The sequence below is a fragment of the Myotis yumanensis genome, unplaced genomic scaffold, assembly GCF_028538775.1.
Source record: "Myotis yumanensis isolate MYYU_CA2020_CCGP unplaced genomic scaffold, mMyoYum1.0.hap1 SCAF_4, whole genome shotgun sequence".
Classification (NCBI taxonomy): Eukaryota; Metazoa; Chordata; class Mammalia; order Chiroptera; family Vespertilionidae; genus Myotis; species Myotis yumanensis.
The window spans coordinates 33,265,952-33,283,751 of NW_027223755.1; the positions used below are offsets into that span (position 1 = coordinate 33,265,952).

At 35.4% G+C, this 17,800-nt stretch overlaps 1 protein-coding gene across 1 annotated transcript in view; it reads left to right on the plus strand.

Annotated features, from left to right (window-relative positions):
• The window catches only part of CWC27 (CWC27 spliceosome associated cyclophilin), a 174,727-nt gene that overhangs the window by 17,860 nt on the left and 139,067 nt on the right, over window positions 1-17,800 (plus strand). The window contains 6 exon segments of the mRNA XM_070412057.1: window positions 477-575; window positions 1,927-2,030; window positions 4,047-4,116; window positions 11,159-11,238; window positions 12,234-12,267; window positions 15,404-15,561. Of these exon segments, the coding sequence (XP_070268158.1) occupies window positions 477-575; window positions 1,927-2,030; window positions 4,047-4,116; window positions 11,159-11,238; window positions 12,234-12,267; window positions 15,404-15,561 (545 nt within the window).

Below are 17,800 nucleotides of genomic sequence, written 5' to 3' on the forward strand. Positions count from 1 at the left end.
CCATCACTTGGGTTCTATAACTTCTTTGAACCTCAGTTTTCTTATCTGGAGAATGAAGATAATGTTAATAACTACTTTTAGGATATTTGTGAGGATTAAATGAGATATTATCTGCAAAGCAATTACCACATTATTATTTGCTTGTTTTACTCTATTATAAAGTCTACATTTGTTTCTGATGTTTGAATGAAAAGTTGTCATTCAGTAAGAGGTTATTTGGCATAATATTTCCGTTTTTAATAAAAGTACCAGTATATATTGGAAATTTCACAAAAATTTTATTGAGGGGTTGGACTTCATCTAGGCTTTTTCCTCATAAGATGAAGTTGCTTTGTTTGCATTATTTAATGTATATTCTCTGATATAATTATATGAAATTCCCTTTTAATTATTTAAAATGTATTTTCAAAAGTGTTCCCTTATTTCAAAGAATGAATGTAATAATTTGCATTTAAATTTTTGTTTTTATTTAATAGATTACAGGGGATACAATATATAACATGCTGCGACTGGCAGAAGTAGACACTGATAACGAAGAAAGACCACTTAATCCACACAGAATAAAAAGTTGTGAGGTAGGAGTATGATTAGTATAAGATATAGCACTTAAATCAGCGGTTCTCAACTTGTGGGTCATGACCCCTTTGGGGGTCGAAGGACCCTTTGGGGTCACCTAAGACCATCGGAAAACACATATATAATTACATATTGTTTTTGTGATTAATCACTATGCTTTAATTATGTTCAATTTGTAACAATGAAATTGGGGGTCACCACAACATGAGGAACTGTGTTAAAGGGTCGCGTCATTAGGAAGGTTGAGAACCACTGACTTAAATGGTCATATAAGAAAAATTGTCAGTATTTTTTTAAAAAGTATAGTTTATTGATTGTTTTTTAAAGAGAGAGGCAGGGAGAGGGGGAGAGAAACAATAGATGTGAGAGCCTAACATTGATTGGCTTCCTCCAGCACGCCCCCTACTGAGGACTGAACCCACAACCCTGGCATGTGCTCTCTGACTGGGAATCGAAATGGCAACCTTTTGGCAACCAACTGAGCTACACCAGCCAGGGCTGATTGTTACTATTTTTAAAATATCAGATGAAGTCTTTATACTAAATTAAGTCACAACTCAGATTTTATCTGTGTAATTTAGGTACAGTTTTTTTTTTTCTTTAACCCTCGCTCGAGGATATTTTTCCCATTGATTTTCAGAAAGAGTGGAAGGGAGAGGGGATTGGAAAGAGAGGAGAGAGAGAGAAGAGAGAGAAACATCAATGTGAGAGAGACACATTGATTGGTTGCCTCCTGCATGTGCTCCGACAGGGCCAGGGGTCGAACCTGCAACCCATGTGTGTGCCCTTGACTGGGAATCGAATACGAGACCCTTCAGTGGTGTGTGGATCAGCATTAACCATTGAATAACATTTTCAGGGCTAGAAAAATTTCTGATTAAGACTTTTTTTAAATTGAAAGTTTTGAATTCTAAGATGAAATTTTAGCTGATAATCTAATGAATGAAAAGCTTAACTCAGAATGGAAAGTTAGAGGAATTAGGTTTATTTAATCTAATCAAGTGACTTCATTGGTAACTTAAGAGTGAATCTTCATTGAAGGAGCCATTGAGGGTGATCTTTAAGAACATTTGATTTGGAGTCAAAATCAGGAGAGATCTGATTTTGTTTCTCATACTATATATTAAGTTTTCTTGAATATTTTTTCCCTTTGTAAAATAAAAATAAGATATCCTTTACTTAATAGCACATAGGATTATTGGGAGACTACATTGAGGCCATGTAAGTGGAAGCACTTTATGTAGTATATGTTTCACTATACTTACAATGTTTTTGTGAGGAAAAATTATAGACACTAATGTCAATACAATTAAATATTGTTTTTAATTTTCAAAATGTTTCTTTTCATAGGTTTTGTTTAATCCTTTTGATGACATCATTCCTAGGGAAATAAAAAAGCTGAAAAAAGAAAAACCAGAGGAGAAAGTAAAGACATTGAAACCCAAAGGCACAAAGTAATCATAGTAGTAAGATTTTTCTTCAGTTTGTAAAACAGCACTGATTCATTTAGTTCACTTCATTTCCTTTTGTAAACATTGTTTACTAGTAAGCGGGAGGCCAGTTTGGACCAGGGAGATATCTGAATTAGGAGTGTGTGTATTCTATTCTGCATGGGCATTTCTTGTATTCAAATACAGTATATAACTTAAACTTAAGCTAAAGAAGTATTGCCTCAGATGTCCATATAAAATCTGTATTAATATAAATAAGTAGGGATTACTACAGCAATTACTTATATAAATGAGTTATTGAGAATTGTTCTGTTTTTTACTTGTTTTTCAATTAATATATGCTCAGTATAAGGAACTTGGAAAGTAAAATATGAAGTATATGACAATGTTTATATAACTTTTCACTCCTTTTTTGGTGTTTATAAATATTTTTAAGTATAAAGCTCTTTCTGTATTCTAGATTATTTCCTTAGAATAGTTTTCAAAAAAATAGAAACTTCTTTTTTTTAATAAGTTCCAGCATTTTGTGAACAGTATTCTTTACATTATTAGTCTGTTTTATTAAAATAGATATCGAGTGTTAGATTTCAGTTGATTCTTTTATTGAATTATGGCATCCATATTAGGGATTTTATTGTACTTAAAGTGTTAGGTTCAGACAGTTCTAAATATAATCCTGCCTAACCCAGTAAATAAAAAGCAAACTTTATTAATCTTTTTGGCCTTTAGTTTCCCCATCTTAGAAAACGGAGATTATAATAAATACAATACCTGGTTGTTATGAAGATTAAATGAGAAGGGAAATTTGAAAATACCCAGTAGTAAGGCATTTAATACATACTCATTTCTTTCCTTGATACCCTACAATATAAGTAAGTTAAGTTGTTTTCATAAACTCTCAGATATGAGCAGACAGTTTAATAAGCAGCTGATGTCTTATGGCAAAATAACTTTATATAGAGCTATGTATTTAATTTCCTTTTACTTATTTATTTATTTATTTTGACTAATTTATCTTTGGGTGAAAGGTCACTCTCACTATGTTCTGATACAATATTTTTTTTCTATAGTTTATCTTGACAACAAGCTCCAAAGTTGGGTATTTTTGTTTTTAATTCATAGTAAATATGTTGGGAATTATGTGGTAGTCATTGATTGCATCTAGGTTTTGAAGTAGAAGTTTCTCTTTTATTACCAAATCTTTTATTTTTATAATATTTGAGGAATAGTTTTTTACTTATTTATTTATTTTTTTATTGATTTCAGAGAGGAAGGGAGAGGAAGAGAGAGAGATAGAAACATCAATGATAAGAATGAATCATTGATCGGCTGCCTCCTGCACTCCCCCTACTGGGGGTTAAGCCCACAACCCAGGCATGTGCCCTTGCCTGGAATTGAACCTGGGACCCTTCAGTCTGCAGGCCGACACTCTCCACTGAGCCAAACCAGCTAGGGCTTGAGGAAGAGTTTTAATAACAGATTATTTATTTTTCTTGGGAAATCTTTGGTTTGAATGCTCAAAGAAGAAACTTAATTTTTTCTCCCCATAGGCTATTTTGACAGTTTTGTTTAACTTACTTATTTTAATATATTAAGCCATATTTTGGCAGACACTAGATTAATTGCTTCCCATTTGTAGTGCTCTCAGGTCTATATATTTATTAGTTTTTCAGAATTCTCAATTTTGATAACCAGTTTTGATAAATATAAAAAGCTTAATTATTTCTGTCATGTTTGACTTAGTATATTTAATGGTAGTGCTCAGAATGGATTTTGGTCATTAGTTTAGTCTAGTATATGAATCATATGTGATCTGAAGCCAAAACTATAACATTATGCTGAAAATATAGATCTTTAGTATATTTCTACTGAATATTAAGTAATAGTGTCTACTGTTAAACAAAAGTGTCTCTTCTTGTAAGTTCTACTCTATTTTTTTTGCTAATAGGATATTTATAAGTTTTGTTTAACTTTTTCTTTCTAATTTTCTTTCATTCTTTTTTCCTTTTTATTAATTAGAAATTTTAGTTTGCTTTCATTTGGGGAGGAAGCTGAGGAAGAAGAGGAGGAAGTAAATCGAGTTAGTCAGGTAAAACCGTAATTTGCCCTTTTTTCTGAATTGTAAAAAAATTAAGGTTTATATCTTACTCATTTTTGTATTTCCGGCTGTACACGGAGCACATTCAGTAAACGTTCATGGAACTAATTTGTAAAATGATTTATGGTCAGTAATATTTGCATCTTCTGAGAAGATTTGTCCTCTTATAAAGAACTCATGGACACAGACAACAGTGGTGATAGCATGGGGCACGTGGGGGAGGTGGAAGAAGGTATGGGGGGATAAATGGTGATGGAAAAAAAGAAAAAATTGATAGTTTTTTTTAAACCTGGAATTTTTTTTTCCAGTCAGTTAGAACTAAAGTTAAAGAACTTTATGATTCAGATTTTAATTGCTATTTGTTTAATGGGTTTTCTAGATGATAATGATTATTGTTAGTATTATAAACAGTGATAGACCAAAAGCTCTTATATTCATTTAAATATTTATATATATTTATTCATTTTATCAATTCTCATCACAGCCCTTTAAGATAGGTATTATTATTATCCCCATTTTACCCATGCTTATATTAAGGTATAGATAGGTTATAATTTGCTCAAAGTCATAGAAGCAGTAAGTTATTGAGAGCTGGGATTTGAACCTACATTTATCTCACAATAAAATCCATGTCTTTGGATTATATGTTGCCTCTTGGCCTTTTACCTCACAATACTTCCCTTTTGCCTTCAAGTGTGATGTTCCTCAGTCTCACTTTCTCCACAGTACTCATCGCTGAAACCCTTACAGTGCCCTGCCATTGTTCAGAGCAGTGATTCTAATAAGTATACTTCAAGAAAATCATCTGAAGTGTTTTCACTCCCCAAGATTCTGATACGTTTTCCTTTTTGGAAAGTTAGCGAATACTGAGATCTAAGGACTAGGTTCAAAGTCTTTACTGTAGTAATTAAAACTCTATAACCTAACACTGTCTTACTTGCTTAACTTAGTCACCTATATCTTACCAACACTAACAATAGCATTGACTTAAAAGCACATTATTGTTACCCTTGTCTTTACTTCTTTATCCATGTACTTTGCTCCCCTACCCATTGAGCATAGTTTTGGTAGGCTAACATTGAGCATACAGTAAGCATGCTACTTATACCCCTTGCATTAAAACTGAATTACAGTGGGCACATATTAGAAATATTTTGGTCATAATTTTTTTTTCTCACTGACTTCAGTGTTCTTGAGTGATCTGTTTGCTACTATGATTCAATTATCACCTGTAAACTAATATTCTGAACAAAGAGACAAGGCTAAATATTTCTTCTGGGCTCTTCCTCATTCTGAGTGCCTTGAGGAAGCATCTCTACTTCAGGTGTCAAAATTAAATTCCTCTTTACATGACAACTTCCTTCCCCATTCCTTTTCAATGTCACTGATATGTCTGTCACCCCAATAAAGTCATCTTCATTAGATGTCAGTGCACTAGTATTGCACTATTCATGATTCAAATGTGTGTCTCATTAACATGAAAGATTTACTATGTCATGATCCTATGGGTATATTTGTAAATGGACAAAACCACAAATGTTAGATCTGGGAATTGCCAGGATTCCCTTTCATTGATGTTTTTTAAAGATGTTAAGTTTCCTTGCATACTCATGCCTTCCCCACAGTCTTCCTACCCATTTTCCCTTTTGCTTGAAGCATACTCTCTCCTTTATGTGGCTAATTGTTGTTTTTTCTTTAAGATTTAGCTCCACTATCAACTCCTGACTACCTCTACCTCCCTCCCCTACCCAACTTCTACCCAGGCTGAGCTTAATTTCTTTCAGTGGTAATCTGCCTCTGGCCTTCAGAAGCACTTATTTTACTGCATTGTATTGATTTAATAAATATTTGTGCCAAATACTTAGATTATATAATCTTTGTAACAACCATATCTCATATAAATTTTGTGAATGAAGAAACCAATACTCAGAGAGGATATGTAGCTTTTACAAGACTGTGTAATTAGAAGATGTGGAATCAGAAATTTGAAGTTACGTTTCTGTAGCTATTTAAGTCTCTATTATGATTTTGAATGCTGCAGAAGCTGCCTAGTTCAAACATAAGCCATTTAAAAGCTGGCCAGAAATTTCACTGGTAGCACAGCATCCTGGGGTGGAAGGCAGCCTAGTGCAATTTGCCCATGCCATTCCCTATCTCCCATAGGGTCCTGGATTCTAGGTTGAGCAGCCTTGGAGATCAAGAGTAGGACAAAGGAGTTTTTCCTGTCAATCTTGAATTAAATATTTAATTTAGTTGAGTTAAATATCTGATTGAAAGTGTTTTGTTCACAATTACTGTGAGATTGTCTTCACTAGGAAATTAGTTTAAAGTTTTTCTATTTGTAACAGCAGCATGTGTTAAATGTTTAAAGCTTATCTTCCTTCTGCTGCACAACATTAAAAAAAAAAGATATGTTTAACTTATACTGAATATAGTAAATTTGATATTCCAAAAGCACTTTGGGCTTGCTACAAGGTTGTTATGTGGAGGGATACCGCCACAGATAATGTTAGCTGGTTCTTTATGTTTGTCCTTAAACCTGAAAAATACTTTAAACATTAGAAAGACTAGGTAAATGCTTTCCTCTTTGCCAAGAAAATTGCAACCTACAGTCCATTAGCAAATGAGTAGTATAACCCTAGTATTGTGTCATCATATTTCTCTCATCTGACTCTTAAATAGGATGGGCTATGTGATAAAATTATCACATTTTTGTTTTTGACTTTTAAATCTATATATCTCAGCTTGCTTACTCTTCTTTTTCTGCCTATTGGATATCTCCCTGTTTGAATATCCTGCTAATTACCCAAGTCCTAGCCAAGGCTTAATTCATTATATTTTCTTCTCAAACTTCTCCGTGTCCTACTTTTCTTCCTATTCCCTGGCATCAGTATCCTCTAAAATATTTTAGATTCAGATTTGACTTTTTTCTTAATTTTACTCTGCACAACCAGTTAGTTTTATTGTCCTACCAGTTTTTCATCCATACTGTATCTCAAATCTATTTTTTTCTTTTAATTTATATTGCCGCTACCTTTGTTTAGGCCTTCATTATCTCTAGCCTCAGCTGCTGTGTAGTCTACAGGCTGGTCTCCCATCTCCCTTCTCTCCTTCCCCTTCCACTCAATACTCTCAGAATAGTCTTTCCGAAGCCTCATTGCTCTCTGCTGACTGTAGATATAAGTCCAAATTCTTTGGCCTGTTACTTCAAGCCTCTGCGTTCATGACTCCTCTTTGCCAACTCTGTCTTTTAGCCTCATACTTCTTAAATTTCCCTGCTGGTAAAAATCACTGATAGTACTTTTAAAAAAAGTAGATTCCTAGGCCCCATCTCAGACCTACTGAATCAGAATCAACAAGGAAGGAGGGGCCTGGGATGCTGTACTTTTGTTGAATTCCCTGTAATTCTTATCAGGGAAATATAGGAAACACTACATCAGCAGATCTGAACTGTTTGCTATCCTATATAATAAAAGCATAATATGCTAATTAAACTGGACATCCTTCCGGATGACCTTCCAGATGAAGTTAGGGCTGCGAGGGCTGAGGCAGAGGCAGTCGCAGCGGCGGGGGCCAAGCCTCTGGCATGATTTTCGTGCATCAGGCCTCTAGTTTTACATAAATGCCTTGTGTTTTCCCTTTTGTGTTTGTATCTTTGTTTGTGTTCTTCTCCCTGCCTGAAGTGTCCTATTCCACTTCTGATATCAAAGTCATGTTTATTTTCATAACCTAAAATACAGTCTTTTCTAAATGTCTTTTCCACTTTTTCATAATCTTTTCTTTTTCTGGTCTAACCTTTGCCTTGTGATCCTTACATTTTCTTTTTAAAAACATTTTTTGCTTTATTGTTAAAGAACCCTGACTTTGTTGTCATTGTGTACTACTAAAACATTATCCCCTTTTCTTTCTGCCTTATTGTGTGGAGTTCCAGGCTCCTTGATGGTAAACTTTGTGTCATTTTTGAGTGAGAGTGTGTTGGAGTAGAAATAGCATGGATTTGAGGTCATACAAACTTATGTTGGCACTTCACTTTGTACTGGTACTTGGTGATCTTGGATAATAGTCTCTCTGAGCCTCAATTTTTCTCTTTGTAACATGGAAATAATATGTACTATTTAGAGTAGTGAAATTAGGCTATGTATATCCTTACATTGATATATTATACAATCTTGGAAATGTTTTTGAAAGTTAAATGTCTTAAACATTATGCTCTATGTTATAATTTGTATTTTATTCTCAGAGAGCTAAAGAATATCAAACAATCTCTAATATGACCGTAACTGTTATACAGAAGCTGCCACCCTCAGGCTTAAGCAATCTAGTTCAGCTTTCCGGGGTAGGAAGCCGTATGCGCAGTATGACTAGCCTAGTGCCCTTCCAGAGCCCTCCCAGAGGGTCCTAAGCACTACCTTGAGCAGCTTGGAGAGCACAAGTAGACACCTGTACAGCATGACTCACCCGCAGCCTTTTCTCCACATAGAAGTGTGTCTTGGCACTCTGTGCAGTCTTTGGCCTACAGAATTTAGCTGTTTTGTCTGTTTATATAATGGAGCCATTGTTAAATTCATCTTGAGAAAATAGAACAACAACAAAAATCGTTGAAATTTATTGGCATAGAGGAAAGAGAATTTCGCTACAGGGCACGAGATTAATTCAAAAGAGATTCAGAATGGAAGTGTATTTTGTTTATTTTGTTTTTGAACTATTCTTTAGACTATGAGCACCATTCAGATACATTTTACATTATGGGTAAAATGAACCCGTTGTTAAAAAAAGGGCAGGGACCGGGTGGAGAGGCTAGCTTGAATGTTAGAAAAGTCTGACCTATAGAATATACATATATATATATTAAAATTTAGCCTTACTGTTTTAAAATGTATATAATAACCAGAAACAGAGTCAAGTGTCTTTTACAATGACTAAGAACAATTTGCAGTTTTAGTAGTTGCATGAAATTAAATTTTTCTAGAGGACTTGAAAATAATTGTTTCATTATTCATTTGCTTATCAAGTTTCTTTTTTCAGTGACTCCACAGTGTTAAGCTTTATTCCAGAACCAGTCTAACATCACAAGTTAATAATTGGTGAAGTCTGAATTGAGGCTTTACTTTATGTGAAAGGAGAAATAAGATAGAGTCCCCTCTGGTTTATGGATTATCAGTGTGGGATTACAGACACCGCTTCACCCGACTCATTTATTCGTGACAAGGCGCCTCTCCCACGTGGGTTCACTTTCCTTCATTATTTATTTCAGTATCTTTCTACTACCTGATAAAAATCTCTTTTAGAATAATAGAATTTTATAGCTCAAAGGGATCTAGTCCAACTTCCTTTCTTTATAGATGGGGAAACTAAGACTCTGGTTAAGTGACTTTCCAGACGGACTCATTTCCTTTTTGATAGGATTGCATGATAGGGGGGTGCCATAATGACACATCTTGAGTTCAGGAAAGCACATTGTCAGAGTCTCTTGTATTCTTGTGGACAGCATGAGGAAATGTGATCCGGGAGATAGTACAGTCAGATGGATTTATAGCTGATTGAGTACTTCTGCCCAAAGAGTGCTTTGTTGTCAATCTGTGCCTGATTATTTGAACTAGTCAGTTGAAATATAATAGGAGCACATGTAAATTCTATACTTGAGTTTAATGAAATCAGCTGAATAGGTATAAGACTTAATAGCCTGTAAGCCCTGGTTGAATTATTAAGAGAGTAAGGTCTCTGGAATAAGGAATTTAACATTCTTTGCATTTTTGCTCACAGTTGCAGCATTTTGTTCAGTTCTGAACACATTTAAGAAGGATGTTGACAAACTAGCTGCATCCAGAGGCTAAGAGGGTCGTGAGAAGGATGGGGATGATACCAGAAACCATCTCACATGGGGAATGCTTGAGGAACGCGATAGACTTTGGAGAAGTAAAAACTAAGTGAAAATGTAATCCTAGGCTTCTCACGTATTTGAAAGGTTTTTGTCTGGCAGATGCCTCCCTTCATATTGCTTTCTTAAATAATAGCTTTATTCAATTGTCTGTATTGGTTTAAAGTTTATTCCTGAATCTTTGTGTATAATTTAAATTCAAATGTCATAAAATATTTTCAAATGAAAGCTTATAATCAGACAAGTCATTTTTATGAGGCAAATTAAATGGTAGATTTCATTATAAAAGAATCTCAATAACTAGATTTTAAAATAGTGATTAAATTGTACCACATTTACAATAGTGATGCATATAATATTTCTTTTACTTCAAGATGTTCACATTTTTACTCCAAATGCAGTTATAAAAAGGCTTTTTTTTTTCTCACCCAGAAAAAGTTATATTGATAGAGAAATATCTTTCAGAAGGGAGGGGAGGAAATGAGGAGTAGGAATAGAGTACTGTAGCACAGTGCCTGGCACAAAGTATATATTTAATAGTAGGAGTAGTTGCTATTTTACAGTTCTATTTATATCTTCCTATGACTTGTTTCTCTACTAAAATATAAATTTATTGAGCACATGAACTTTGAAAGTAAAGCATTTATTAAGCATTTGGTCATTGATGAATGTTGTCATACTTGAGAGGCTCTTCCCTTTTGTGTTTTCTGCTTGTTGAATAGTATCTCATAGGTGCACTCATCTGGTTGCTTGGGCACATTTAAAAAGTGGTTCTGTGCAATGTAAAGAATATACTTGGAGGATAATAGTGTACATTTATTTCAAATTACTCATGATTTATCTTCTGCATTTTAATATCTGGGTCAAACTAATTAGTTTAGCTGTAGGTAAATCTTATGATGGTTCAGTGTTTGGAAATAGTAATCAATAAACTTATTTTCAAGGATATGTCACTTTTTGAAAGAAAAGATGTTTCTAAAATAATATTTTCAGCCAATTCAGTAAGGTTCTCATTTATAAAGCTTGAGTTTATACTGACATTTTCAGGAACACATTTCTTTTACTGACCACATTTATCGGTACTAAATTTTATGTAAATTTGTTCACTTGTCCTTTTTCCCCCCACTCATGATTTTATCATGCATTCCTTTCTAGAGCATGAAGGGGAAAAGCAAAAGTAGTCACGACTTGCTTAAGGATGATCCACACCTCAGTTCTGTTCCAGTTGTTGAGAGGTTGGTATGGTACTAGTGTGATTCTAAGTTCTCATTTTCTGGCTTAGATAATTTATAACTTCCTTTGTGAGTAAGCAGTTGTTTCTCATATGTCAAATTTTCTTTCAACCCAGCCAAAAAGCTGAAGGATTTTGACAATGGAGGTAGTAGAGCTTCTCGCATATGGAGAACAGCACTATAGTCACTTTCACTCCTCTTGCTATCTACTTCAGTTGAACTCATTAAATTTAAAATTGTTAAACTTTTAAATCTTGGGATAGTTTGAAGACTAGGGAAACTGTTTGCGTTAACACTTTTATGTTTAATTCAAAGTTGCTTTGCTAACTTTTTCCTTGGAGCATTTTTGTCTCAGTTGGTATGTTGGGTTAAAAAAAATCAGAATTCAAGGGTTTTGTGAAAGTCACCACATTTGGGGCCAATCCATTGAGTATTATTTCTTATATATTAAAGGTGTTAACAGAAAATTATCTTACTATATTTGTTGCTTCTCTTTGAGAAGGGAAGATATCTTGCAGTTACATATAATTGCATGTGAAATATTGGGCCAGTGTCTTAAAGGGGGACTAAACTACTACTATACCAAGTTTAGCTCAGTTTCAAAAATTCTGTTTCAAAACAGTATTTTCTTAATATCATTGTATTTGAAGGATTTGATTTCATGAACCAGAATATGTCAAGCCAATGAGATAAATTGTTTTCTGCAGCCCTTTGTTCATAAAAATAGCATTGCTGATTTTTGTTTTGCAATTTTTCTTTTAATTCTATTGATTTTGTGTATGTGTTGATAGAGCATACTTCTTATTCTATTTATTAAAAAATGGCTCATTTTTAGTATGTTTCCAGTTACTCTAGAATGCCATTCTGAAATTTCTATATTGAAATAAGTTTTTGAAGTATTAGTCCAACAAAATATTCTAAATTTTTGGGTTATTGAATAATTTTATTACTTCCATTTTGAAGCTAAAATTTACTTGTTTTCCTTATTTTTTTTGTAGTGAAAAGGGTGATGCAGCAGGAGATTTAGATGATGTAAGTATCTATATATATATAAAGAAGTAATATGCAAATTAGGTCTGTACGCTGTAAAGGTCACGGCCAGCTCAGGAGGAGGGACTGGGTGCGGCCCGGAGCCTGAGAGAACAACACACAGGCACGGCCCGGAGCCTGAGAGAACAACACACAGGAGTGCCGCTCTGAATCTCCGCAGTATGGCCGGGGCAGGCCCCCAGCGGACAAACACAGGGGTGCTTGCTCTGAGCTTCCACGGCGCGGCTGGGGGCAGGCCCCCAGCGAACACACACAGGGGGGCATGCTCCAAGCCTCCACGGCCAGACTGCGGCTTAGGCCCGCTCCCCACAGGGAGCGGGCCTAAGCCATCAGTAGGACATCCCCTGAGGGCTCCCAGACTGTGAGAGGGGGCAGGCTGGGCTGAGGGGACCCCCTCCCCATCCAGTGCACGAATTTGGTGCACCGGGCCTCTAGTTTTATTATAAATATAGTTTGAACAATTTACAGAAAATTCAAAATTTTTATAAAAAATTAAATTGTTTTTCTTAAAAGGTTATATACAGGGTGTCCAAAACAAATGTATACACACTTTAACAACTGATAGCTCAATTGATGTTTCTTACTTTTCAGATTTAACCCATTAGAATTAATAATTATTCAAAATGTGTATATATTTTTGGGGACACTCTGTATATTACTTTTATAATTATGCATATCAAATTTTGAAAAAATATGAAAGATTTTAAAAATATATTTTTGCTATTATAATATTTTCTTCCAAGTGTATGTCTACATGTGTGTGGAATCTTATATATTAATTTCTAGACTGTTTTTTCTCCCTATGATATAACATTACTTGAATAATCAAAATTCAGATGTTATTTTATTTTATGTTAAAAGTTGAAATGTTGATGCATGGATATCCTATATGATGTATGGGAAATACTTGGATCAGTCATTTATAGCAGTATTCCTTCTTTATACACACATTTCAGAAGATTCTCTTTCATGACTGTAGTTATCTTTATAGTTATACTGGCTTAAAGCTGATAAAAGAGAAGGCAGTTTCCTTTATATATAAGAGATCAAGTTTTTCAAGTCATCTATTTGTCACTTTATGTAAAACTCATTGATCTGTGCATCGTATAATTCAGTAGGAAGTACATAGCTTTCTATGCATGAATACGATTGCCACAGTCAAAAGAGAGGGTTCTTTCTGATTATGGAGAGTAGAGAAAGAATGAATATCTAACCTGTTCAAGAAAATCTTCCTGGAAGAGATGATTGTGTTGTGTCTTATAGAAGAATTAGGTGTTAACTAGATCAAAAAAGGTGGTGAAGGTTCCCTTAGCTCAGAGAATAGCATATGCTAAAGCACAGTGACAAAGAGAGATTATCTTATCTAACAAAGAGCGAATATGCTAATTGACCCTCACACCATCACAAAACATGGCAGCACCCTCAGCCAATAAGGAGGGAATATGCTAATTGACTGCCACACCCTCAAAGATGGCAGTGCCCACAGCCACAAGATGGCGGTGCCCAGTCCCCTCAGCCCCACTCCGCATGCCTGCCTCCGGAGTCCCCCAGTCCCCTCAGCCCCCCAGCCGCCCAGGGCTGGCCTGAGGCGCAGACAAGCCTTGGATGGCAACTGCCCAGCCACTCAGGGCCGTCCCAAGGCTCATGTAACCAGGGCCAGCCAAGGCTTGCGCTGTCAGCAATGGCAGCAGCAGAGGTGTGAAGGGGCCTCGCCTTCCCCTCATCGCCGGGTCGCATCCTGCCCCTGAGGGCTCCCAGACTGTGAGAGGGGGCAGGCCGGGCTGAGGGACCCCCTGCTCCAGTGCATGAATTTTTATGCACCGGGCCTCTAGTATCTTATATAGGAAGCACAAGCTGAGGTTAAAGTTTGAGAAGGAACTGGCCTTATGTAAGGAGCAGTGAGGAAGAGTATTGAAGGTAGAAGAAACTACATATACAAAAGGCTGTGAAGCAGGAGAGAGTTTGATATGGAAGACCTAGGTCAATGGTTATCAACTTCTAGGGCTAAAGAATGTCTTAAACATCTTACTGAAAACATTCACAATTTCTGTTTCTCAAGATTTGGTTTGGAAAGACTCGGATAAGGGCTAGGATTTTATATTTTTTAACAAACAATCCAGGTTATATAGTCTGAGGACCAGACTTTGAGGACCATTGCTCTAAGAGTCTACAACCTCAAGTTAAGAATCTTGTCTCACTGTGACTCAGCTGATCAAAAAAAACAATAGAAAAAGATCCCCTTGAAATAGCATCTTTCTTATCCTCCTTTCTTTCCTCCCTCCTTTCCTCCTTCTTTTTCTCTCCACTCCTCTCTCTGTTGATGCTGGGAACTATTCTGGAAGTTGAAGATATAGCAGTAGGCAAAATGGTCCAGAATATTAGCTCTCATAGAATGCTTCCTCTAATTATGGAAGCAAGACAATAAACACATAATTAAGTAAAATGTAGGTCAGATGGGTGATAAAGTGCTTTGGGGGGGAAACAGGGAGGGGGAATAGAGTACTGGAGGTGGGTAGGTGGTTCTGCCATTTTAATAGGGTGATCAAAATAAGTGTCACTGAGAGGGTAACATAGCAGAGATCTGAAATGAAAGAGCAAGCAATGCAGATAAATGGAATAAGGATGTTTCGGGCTGGAGAGAAATAACAACTCCAAAATTGGCTAGTGTGGCTGAGATGGAGCTGTATGACATCATGTCAGGGAGGTACAGATTGAGTAGGGTCTTGAGTGAGTTGGAGATCCACTGAAGGGTTGTGAGAAGAGGAGTAATTGCTGTGACAGATTATAGGAAGAAATCTCAGCTGTCCCATCTCTACCTCTTCTACTTGATCCCTGGTTGAGGTCAGCATGCTGGTGATACAGAAGGAGCACAGTTTACTGCACAGAGGGGCTGGGTGTGAATTGAGCAAACAGCCCTGACTGGGTTATCTCACACTTACATAGTTCACCCTGAGCAGAACTCAGGGGTATTCTCACCTGTAGCAGATTCTTCATTCAGCCTTTGCTAATTCAAAACCCAACAAAAAGAAAAACAAACCTGGCTTAAGATGCAATGAAGAGTCCAGAAGTGAAAGGGGAGATGGAATGCCCAGCACATACTCCATTTCAATTTCTACAGGATGAAGAATTTGAGGGTGCAGAGAATGATGAAAACATTGATGGTGATGAGAAGAACCTGATGAGAGAAAGAATTGCAAAAAAGTTAAAAAAGGACCCAAGTGCAAGTGTTAAATCAGCTGGAGAGGGAGAAGGGGAGAAGAAATCAGTTAGCCGCAGGTAAGTTGCTTATTGTGCTTCTAGGTATCAAAGTATTTGTCTTTTTATACTTCATTTTAAATTAAGATTGAGTCCTCTGTTCAACTTACTGTTTAAAATACTATTTCATAATGCTTGATATATGTACTAGTTGTGCTAAATTAGCCCATTTGGAAACCTAAAAGAAAAGAGGCCAGTTTTAAAGTAATTACAGCAATGAATCAAATTCCACTTCATTTTTCTCTCATCTTATCTTTAAAATCCTCTATATAATTTGTTTTATATGAGCAAGCAATATTTATCTAGATAGGGAAGGTTGTGTTTGTTTAATATCAATGAGAGCAGCAGAATAATTGTGTAGAATGAAAAGAGATGTCTTCAGATTCAGGTGAGTAAAATTTGTCAAAATTGGTTAAGGAAAATGTGTGGGCATGAAAGCATTTTTAAGTACCTTTTCAAGTCTGATTTATACCATATACCCCTCCTAATCTCTATGGTATTACAAAAAAATTTTAGCAAATGCCTGATAAAGAGTTGTTGAACTTTGTGACTCAACATTTTATTCTCCTGAAATTCGACTTAATTGAAAAATTCTCCTTTGTGATTCTGTTATTACAACTTTATGGTATATGTTTTAAATAATATTGCTTTAAAAAGTAATACTATTTGTTTTTTTTTTGGATGGCTTACATTTGGGGATAACATAGGTGTAACTACATATAAACAACATTTTTTGTGGTTGTTTCACACCCTTTTATAAAAAAAACTTAAAAAAGTATTCCCATGTTATCATTGCTTAGCTCCCTTAATTTTTTTCTTTATGTAACTAGAAAAGTAATTTTCAAAAATTTTCACTGATGTTACAACCTTTTGCATTCAAAAATGGTACTTAGCAGTTACTTTAAATATCTTTTTTTTTTCCAGCAACATTCACCTGACAAGTAATCACTGTTGAGTAATTTAATATAGTAGATTAACTTTGGGCCAGTAATAACTGAAGATTTTGGTGATTATACTTATTCATAAATGGAGTTGATGAGTCTCTCATCACCTTTCTTTTAGTCAAATCATGAATATAGTGAAGAATCTTTTATTTCTTTCTCTCATTCAAAACAGATTTTCTGCTTTTTAAGAACTATGAGTTAGGTTTGTAATGTGACAAAAATATATTTTTAATTTTAATAAATAAAACATATTTGCTGTTTAAATGTTTCCTTAAGTTTTCAACTTTATCTTGTGGGCCTTAATACACTTTCAAATACTTATGTATCCTCTAATTAATAGAACTTATAATTTAGCAAAGTTGAAGTTTCTGTAAGAACTAAAGAAAGCTTATTTAGCAAAATTGGCCTTAATAAACACCAAACATCTATTTGTAAGGGTTCTCTTTCCCAAATTTTCAATATTCACATCTTCTTCTCTCCCTCCTTTATCCTGTTTCTCTCCTAACTACAAAGGAAAATAAAAGAAAAATAAGATCAGGAGAAAGTACTAATTTCTTAGGGAAAACACAGTTTTTCACTCTTTTTTTTTTATACATTTCCATGAGTATTAATTGCCATTTATTTTAAGAACAAAAAATTTCCAAAATATTACTGCTTTTGGTCAGTTATACTAGCTTCACTATAGTTTAAGTCTCAAATGAGTTTTATGTTAAAAAAACAGAAAACCTCTAAGAGTCTTAAAAAATTGTAAGGTGGTGAAAAGGATATTTATATTCAAAGGTAAATCACTGTTCAGTCTAAGTTGAATTATAATGGAAATAGCTGCCAGCCAGCTAGGACATTAGTGTAAAATTATTATCTACTAGAGGCCTGATGCATGGATTTGTGCAGTGGGGGGGTGGGGGGGGTGGGGGGGTGTATGGCCTGCGGGAATCAGCCGCAGTGGGAGCGCTGCTCATCCTGGTCAGCCGAGTGGCACTCCCACTGTGGGAGCACACTGACCACCAGGGGGCAGCTTCTGTGTTGAGCGTCTGCCCCTGGTGGTCAGTGTGCATCATAGCAACTGGTTGACCAGTTGTTCTGGTTGTTCTGCTGTTTGGTTCCTGGGTTTTTATATATATAGTTAGATTTAAAACTCAGTGATTTTGCTCTATACAAACTTTTCATCTGGATGTGCCTGAAGTATTCTATTATCCTTTGGTCAGTTTCTTTTTCAAGCAGGAGGGATCAGTGACTAGACTAGTCTACCAGACCTTTCAGCAAGGAGCCACTTGGTATTGCTTTTATTGGTAAAGAAACATCTGGAATCTGTTAAA